Below are 8,021 nucleotides of genomic sequence, written 5' to 3'. Positions count from 1 at the left end.
TGTGTGTGTGTGTGTGTGTGTGTGTGTGTGTGTGTGTGTGTGTGTGTCTTTTGTCTGTCGAAAAAAATTTCCCTGGAACCTAACCCACCTATTTACATTAATTCTTATGGGGAAATTAGATTTGCTAATAGTTTAGATTTGCTAATTAGATTTGCTTAGATAGTTTCACTTAAAGTAGCATTTTTCAGGAACATAACTACAACATTAAGTGAGGAGTTACTGTATACAGACAAGTGTAAAATCGTATGTCCTCTGATATAATACAAATGAGGTAAATCTTCATGTAAGATTATTCAGCATGTTCTGCTACTGAAACATACAGCTACTAATGATTAGCTTTAGTGCATTTTGGTTGGTATAAGCTATCCTGAGGTAAAAAAGAGCTTTCATAGGCATTTATAGTTATGAGCATTATTTCAAGTCAGAAGAAATACTAGCCTTCTGCTAATAATCTGCAAGGGGGTGGGTACATCACACTTTCCCAAGGCACTTCTTAATGAAGTGTCCCACTAATTTCTGCGGTCTCTGCTGATACTCCACAAGCACATCATGTGAGCTGCTAATCTGATCCCCTTCAAGTCGATTCAGAAGTGTGACACACACCACAGCAGCTAGAGATAAAAGAAAGTGTTTGTTAGAATTGACATTTAGGTAACTTTCACAGTGAGAAAGCATGAGAGCATCTTCTATTTGTACACCCCTGTTTGAGGTATCAAAACAGACAAGAGGAGATAAAGCCAAGGAAACTAATAGTTTCAGTGATGGGTTTGAGCAGTTCACAATGGAAATCACACCTTATAATAAATAACTAGATTAAGTACCTATTTCACTTTAGATGTTGTTTTAAAATTACTAATAGTTTGAAGCAAACTATAAAGCCATTAGTAAAGTTGATGGAGCTGCTCCAACATATGGTCACATTCAGAACATTCATGGTCATTGCATGATTAGAACTTTTTTCTGAATGGGATTTTTTTTTTTCCCAAGGAGTCTATAAGGCTGATTGGTAAAATTGCCTCAGAGAATAAGGGTATGTCTACACAGCAAACACTGTGCATGGGCTAACCTACTTGAGCTAGCTTGAATCAAACTACTGTGGGTAACAATAGTGATGAGGAGAGTAGGTGCAGTGTGGGCTTCCCGAGGAGAAAAAAAATGGGAGAAAAAGAGGTAATAAATTCCTCACAACAAGTCATGCTCTTATATCTCAGACCAATTAGAAAAGGAAGACTTTGTGACCTTAGAACACGGACATAGGAAATGGGAGAGTAACTTAAAATGACTACTCTAAAGTTGTACTAGATCAACTTTTCTTAGGTCAACTTTTCTTTTCAAACTTTAACTACCTCATAACTAAAATTCACAAGAGTCCATACTTTTTTATTGGGAACTGCATTATTCACCAGGCAACTAAAAACCCTTCTTAATTGTTTCAGAATTGCAAATGCAAATCTAGTTTCTCTCTCTTGATATTTCATTTTGACATGCAAGTAAAGAAAGTGACTATAGTTTCATATACATAGAGGCTACCTGACTGATTAAAGTTACTGCAGTTTCCTATCTGACTTTAAGGCAGTTACAATAGTGCCTTCGGATAGGTTGGTACTTGAATGATTGCTTCTCAATGCAAGGCAAGAGCTGGAATAGCTACTAATCAGGACTAAACTAGATCAGAGCTGTGTGAGGGGGTTTACATAGACCTGGCACACATACACTGCAAAGTTCTAGCAAATCATACTAAAATAAACTTAACAGCATCTATAAATATTTATAATCATATATGCAAATAGTGCAGTATTGTAACTTTCCACTGCAATGAATTTAATGCTTTGAAACTCTGTACACTGTACATTTTCTGCAACACAGATGATTCAGTCTAAATAAAATGCCATGTATCCAATTACCTCTGACACCACTAAGATTACAAATAGCAGCAAAAACTGAAGATTCCATCTCAATGTTTCGGACTCCAGCATCATAAGCTGCCTTCAAATACTGCAATTTCTCTTCTTCAGTATATAAGCAGATTGCACCATCCAGACGGGCTTGGCCTATAAAGCATATAAATATAGATTTTTATTTATTTATGGTACTGATGAAAGTACAGGGGACAGTTTCAGTCTCTAAGGGACACAAGATTGTTACAGTTTCTATACCCTTCCTAATTTTTATCACGGCAGTAAGCTCAGTTTTCACTTAAAAGGCACTCTATAAATGTAATTTATTAGTTATTATTTGAATTTAGGATCAGAGTAATTAGATATGAAAAGACCAACTATTAAATTATCAAATTCATAAACAGGAAATATAGTCCCTCAGATGAATTAAGTATCAGATTTTAATTGTGATATTTCCTCTCTGCTAGTTTGATGTATTGATTACGTTTGAGTTTAACAGTCCCCTAAAAAAGCATCCAGATCTGCTAATGCCTTTCAGATGCAGTGAGGGGAGGAACAATCTCAGCCCTTTTGATGCTTAGAAGATTTTTTAACATAAGGAGAAATCAAGAGTTTTTTAAAATTGGACATTATTGGTGCCTATTTTTAGGAAAGAGTTAGCTTATTCCAGCTCTTTAGGGCTTCAGCCCCAAAGAAACAGATTTTTTTTATTAAGCAGTGTTAGGCTGCATACAGCCAAAATAAACTTTACAGTTCTCTAGTTACCATATTTTTTGTTTTCGGGAACTGAATTCCCAAAGCTGAGGTTCTCTGCCTGTTTGCAAGTTTTGTAGTAGATTTGGTAGCATCCGTAGGAAACCTGCTGGTTTGCTTTTAGGACCCACTGACTGGACCATGGACTCATTATCCTTCCTAACGGTGCCTGAAGAAAGCCACATATTGACATTGTTCTGCTTGAGATCTGCCTTGAGCACTGCTAGAACCATGGATTGTGTGCCCTCCAAGCAATGCTCTTCTTGCAGTATATCCAGCCACAACTAGAGGCAGAAGTGCCAGATATTTGGGGAGAAAGCTTGTTCTCACAAGATTTCCAGCTCAGTTTGTAGACCTGGGAGGGAAACATCTGAAATTCTGGATGCTTATCTAAATCAATCCCGAATTTAAATCCGTGATGTTTGCCCATCCCAAATGTGGCAGTATTGATGTAACATCCAGTTATCCAATTAATGGTTAATTAAGGATGAATCAGCAACCAGGGCTGCTTACAGAAAATTTCTTCTAGACACATGAACAATTAAAAGAAAAAAATAACCAATAACTCTCATTATCAATTCCACAGTGCACTAATGGTGATTATAGCAACTCCACTAAATAAATACCTGATAATTCAGTAATCAAAAGATATACAATTTATGAGCTGTCAGTCGTTGTCAATTCTTTTTTTAGATAGTCATTTAGGGGGAAAAAACACCACAAAATTACACCCTAATACAGCAAAGGTTTAAATACATGCTTAAATTTAAGCATGTGAGCTGTAGTCTCATTTAGATCAACTGGACTACTCATCTCATTAAAGCTAAGCACATATTTAAGTGCTTTGCTGGACTGGGGCCTAAATCCCGTAATCCAGTTTGATTTGCATATGTTACTGTTTACTGATTTACTTCTATTGTTCTATTGCTAGCCTTACCTTCATAGAAATCCAAAGTGCACATTGTATTTCCAATTACTGTATTGAATTCATTTATCTCCTTACTGCACTGCATCAGTTCCTTAGCTAGTTGGTCATCTAGGTTGGTACTGCGAATTACAGTCTTTCCCAGGATAACCTGTTCAAATTGAGGCTTGAAGGTAGCATCTACTGATTGACTGGTTATTACCACTGAGCCTGGCTCCAGACCTGTTGTAAAAAAAATACATATAGTGAGCTGTTCAGCCTCTCTGCTCGTATGTAAACAAGGTACATTATAGCCCAATCCTGCTCCTACTGAAATCAATAAGAGTTGCCACTAAATTCAATAGGAGAAGTATTAGGATCTATGTGCATGTTTGTAGTTTATTATTCCAAATGCTTTAAAATAACTCTATAGGGGAGACACAGTATACTGCTAATTAAAAAGGTATTTATATAAAGGACAATACAAAGGGCTGTAAAGTAATCTTAATGGTCTGACAAATCCAAACTGTTAAGGAAATATTTCACATAGGGCATGAATGATCTTTTCTCCAGCTTGCTGCAGATCTCCTCACTCAAGCACATTTTCCTGTCTGGGGAGTGAGATATTGCCTTTTATTGTAAAATTATATAACTCAAAGAATTCTTTAGCTGATGGGTAATTAGGTCTAAGGAAAAATAAGAATGCTATGTATGACTAAAAACCTGAACATTCTCTCTCTCTCTCTCTCATGATCCAGAATTCTGAACTAAGGCGTGAAAGACAGGAACTCACGTGTCCTATAGCAGAACTAAGATCCACTCACTGGGACTGTACCAGTGTTTTAAAGATGATCTTAAAACCCAAAAAAGGTGTGTGTTTTTTTAAATATTGGACTTGCATTCTTTTTCACTTCTCTATGATGCCTTGAAAGGAATTTCTTCTGCTTTTCTTAATATTAGAACAAACAGGAATGTCAATTTTGGTGCTCCCTTATTTGGATGGAGGACTTCTCTGGGATGTATAATGTTTGCTCTGAGACCTTAATTTAAAAGGTATTATTGCTGAATCTTGAATCTAGTCCCCCTTTATTCAAAATGTTTAATTATTTGAAACAAATAGATATTAACAAAAACAAGCAAAAATTTTACACAGGCTGATTAAAAACTCCCTTTCAGTTGTTCAGCTTTCACTCTCTTGATTCTTGTGTCACCATTTCACTAGTTCTCCAGTCATCAGAGAAACATTCAGGCTAGACAAAAACAGAATTGTTAATGTACAAACCAAGCAAAATATTAAAAAAAAAAAAAAGTCTTCAGGATTTCTTTATACATCATAAAGAAGGAAAAGAGGGCACAAATCCAATTTATTTTCCTTTGCAAGTCACCTTTTAACCTCTGCTTTATCTGTAAAGTGTGGGTGGTAATATTACCTAATAAATATTCAACAAACTGTCATGAGCATTAATTAATTTGTAAAGCACTCTGAAAATGAAATAAGTGTTAGACATTATCATTATTATGCCTCTGTTTTATAAACCTTTAACTACAGAGATGCTTTAATTTCAAGAAAAGAGAAATATGAAGGGGAAATACCTATTCCACCAGAGGTGCCAATGCGAATAATGGTTACGTTGGAACACTTGGAGTGATACAGCAGCTTGATTAGCTCATGTAACATGATTGCAATAGAGGGAATGCCCATACCATGCTGAAATGAAATCAGAAAGTCACATTGAACATTAATATACATTAACAGAAGAGTTGGGAATTGGAGCAGATCTCTGTAATGAATCACTATGAAAAATACATGCAAAAGTATTCTTGTAGAAACCTAACCTATGGGCCAGGGCAGAAGTTTATTGTGGTCAGTGGAAAGACTTCTATTGACTTCAATGGACTTTGGATCAGGTCCAGTGTTCCCTAATATCCTGGGTTATGTTAATTTTAAAAACGTTATATTTTCTGTATTCTAAACCTGAGTCCCATTCTAATCTTTTACAGTTACATGCCCTCATAAAGTTTCTACATGGCCCAAGAGCAATGTTCACACTAGTTCTTAATGACCTGAAACACTGGTGATTCTAGCTGAGCTAAAATCTTACAAAAGGCGAAGGCTATGGTATAGTCACAAAGTTCACAATCCTGAATCTGCTCTCGCTTACATCATGATGTGACACTTCACACCTTGAGGGGAAGACAGCAGCACAATAGGGCGACAGTTGTGGAGTTGATGCTATGGGCTAGGGGTGGTTTTCAAAAGTGCTCTTCGGTATGTCCACACTGCAATAAAAAACTCCTGGCACCGAGTCTCAGAGCTGGGCCAACTGACTCGAGCTCACAGGGCTTGGGCCGCAGGGCTAAAAATTGCAGTATAGGCCTTTGGGCTTGTGCTGGAGCCCAGGTTTGCAGTGGTCTCAGAGTCCAGGCTCCAGTCTGAGTCCGAACATCTACACTGCAATTTTTAGTCCACACCTTGAGCCCCACAAGTCCAAGTCCCCTGACCCGGGCCAGCTGTGCCATGGGTCTTTTATTGCAGTGTACACATAGTCTATAGGACTTAGCAGCACAAGTCCCATGGACTTTAATTGGTACTTGTACTCCTAAGCCACCTACGTATCTTTTGAAAATCTCACCCTGGATCTTCCGCCATAGCTGAGAAACAGCCACCTTTGTTTCTTCCCCAACTGCACTTAGTATACGCAGTCTCTGTGTTGTCCCTAGCATAGGACCAATAGGGTAGAAAACATGCTGCTCATGATTACAAAGGATTGTTGTGGCAGCCAGGAATCACTGGGATGTAGGAATATGCCAGCCATGCCCCTTTTCTCCTTGGAAAGCCATACTACCCTGGGATCTGGAAGGAGAGGTGGCATAAAGCCATTGCATCTATGTGACACAGTGGTTACCCTTACATGGGGGAAATTCTGAAGGAGTTGGCTGAGCCAGCCTTCCGGCTACTTTGCACCACTGAAGTAGACCTGAAAATTTGGATGTATATCCTCTAAAGAAATATTTAAAAGAAATATGCATTTATGTCCCATTTAAAATATGCTTAAATTGTTGATTCAGTTGCAACTACTGCATTGTATATTGAAAAACATTCTGTTCTACTTCCGGAACACTCAAAACAAAAATCAAGGACTAGGCCTTGTCCTTTTCTTTAGAAGCACTGGCAAATATAATTCCTCTTCCTCCCCTCCTCCCCCCACCCCCGCCTCTTAATGCTTAATACTTACACTGACTGATAACACGGGTCCTACTTTGTACATCGCGTAACGGTCAGTTCCTGCACAGATGTTGGGATAGTCAGTGCCGACGCTCCCAAGTCCAAGCTCTTCAGCTATGTAAGTGATAAAAGCTTTCATCCGTGAAGGGCTTCCTCCAACACATACAAACTAGCATGGACAGAATTCAACAAACCACATCAATTATGCAGCTGACTACATGATGCAGCATATTCAAGAACAGGGAAAGACAAATATGATAATGCAAAAGGTTTAATCAGAATTATTCCCAACTACATTATTTTTATTATTACACTCCTCATAGAGGTCTGTAAAGATAAATGTTTGAAAATAAGGCTTAAAATGGTCTCAGAAGTTCTCTGTCATTGCCTGACAATGGAATTTCATTAGTATAGTACAAAATGTAGAACTAGGGCTACATCTATTTAAAATGGCATTTTGTATTGGGGTATGTTTTTAATAATAGGTACCAGAGGCAGAGTGGATGTAAAGGAGAAATTATCTGAATATGTCAAGGGAGGGAGGACTCAATAACTGTATTGGCATATAGAGAACTAGCTAGGAAGGGACCCTGAGGCTGAGATAGCACTTCCCAGTTGGAATACAGTGGTATTGCCAAACCCAAGAGTTCAAACACCAAGCCTAAATAATACCATGAGATTTATTTTTGATCCAGTATCAACATAGAACCCATTTCCAGGTCACATACATTGTAACACAGTGGTGGGCAACTTGCAGCCTGCAGGCCGCACGTAACCCATCAGGGTAATCTGCTGGCAGGCCGCGAGACAGTGTTTACATTGACCGTCTGCAGGCACGACTGCCCACAGCTCCCAGTGGCCGTGGTTCACCGTTCTTAGCCAATGGGTGCTGCAGGAAGTGGCGTGGGCCGCAGCGACGTGCTGGCCGCCGCTTCCCACAGCTCCCATTGGCCAGGAACGGCAAACCGCGGCCACTGGGAGCTGCGGGCTGCCATGCGTGCGGACAGTCAATGTAAACACTGTCTTGCGGTCTACCGGTGGATTACCCTGAAGGGCCACAGGTTGACCACCACTGCTATAACACCTTTGCTAATAGCACTGTGTCCTAAAAAAGAAAGGCAATTAAAGTTACCTCTGACAAATTTAGCTCTGATGGTTAATGTATAAAATATACCTTAAAAATAGGGCTTGCAAATGAGGCACTTTCTGTCACCTCAGGAGTGTTATTTCAGGTATGGGG

General features: G+C 38.8%; 1 protein-coding gene across 1 annotated transcript in view; it reads right to left on the bottom strand.

Moving 5' to 3' along the window:
- Positions 1-471: 471 nt before the first annotated feature.
- LOC113406999 (uridine phosphorylase 1-like) overlaps positions 472-8,021 on the bottom strand; it is a 9,534-nt gene continuing 1,984 nt past the window's right edge. Inside the window, exons 2-7 of the mRNA XM_026654033.1 lie at positions 7,828-7,886; positions 6,792-6,950; positions 5,149-5,263; positions 3,589-3,798; positions 1,905-2,051; positions 472-611 (exon numbers count right to left, since the gene is read on the bottom strand). Of these exons, the coding sequence (XP_026509818.1) occupies positions 472-611; positions 1,905-2,051; positions 3,589-3,798; positions 5,149-5,263; positions 6,792-6,950; positions 7,828-7,886 (830 nt within the window). The remainder of the gene's footprint in view (positions 612-1,904; positions 2,052-3,588; positions 3,799-5,148; positions 5,264-6,791; positions 6,951-7,827; positions 7,887-8,021) is intronic.

The sequence above is a fragment of the Terrapene carolina genome, unplaced genomic scaffold (genome assembly GCF_002925995.2).
Source record: "Terrapene carolina triunguis isolate 2854851 unplaced genomic scaffold, T_m_triunguis-2.0 Scaffold179, whole genome shotgun sequence".
NCBI classification, from domain to species: Eukaryota; Metazoa; Chordata; order Testudines; family Emydidae; genus Terrapene; species Terrapene triunguis.
The sequence above is the reverse complement of the archived record's forward strand: the minus strand, read 5'-3'. Positions and strand labels throughout refer to the sequence as shown.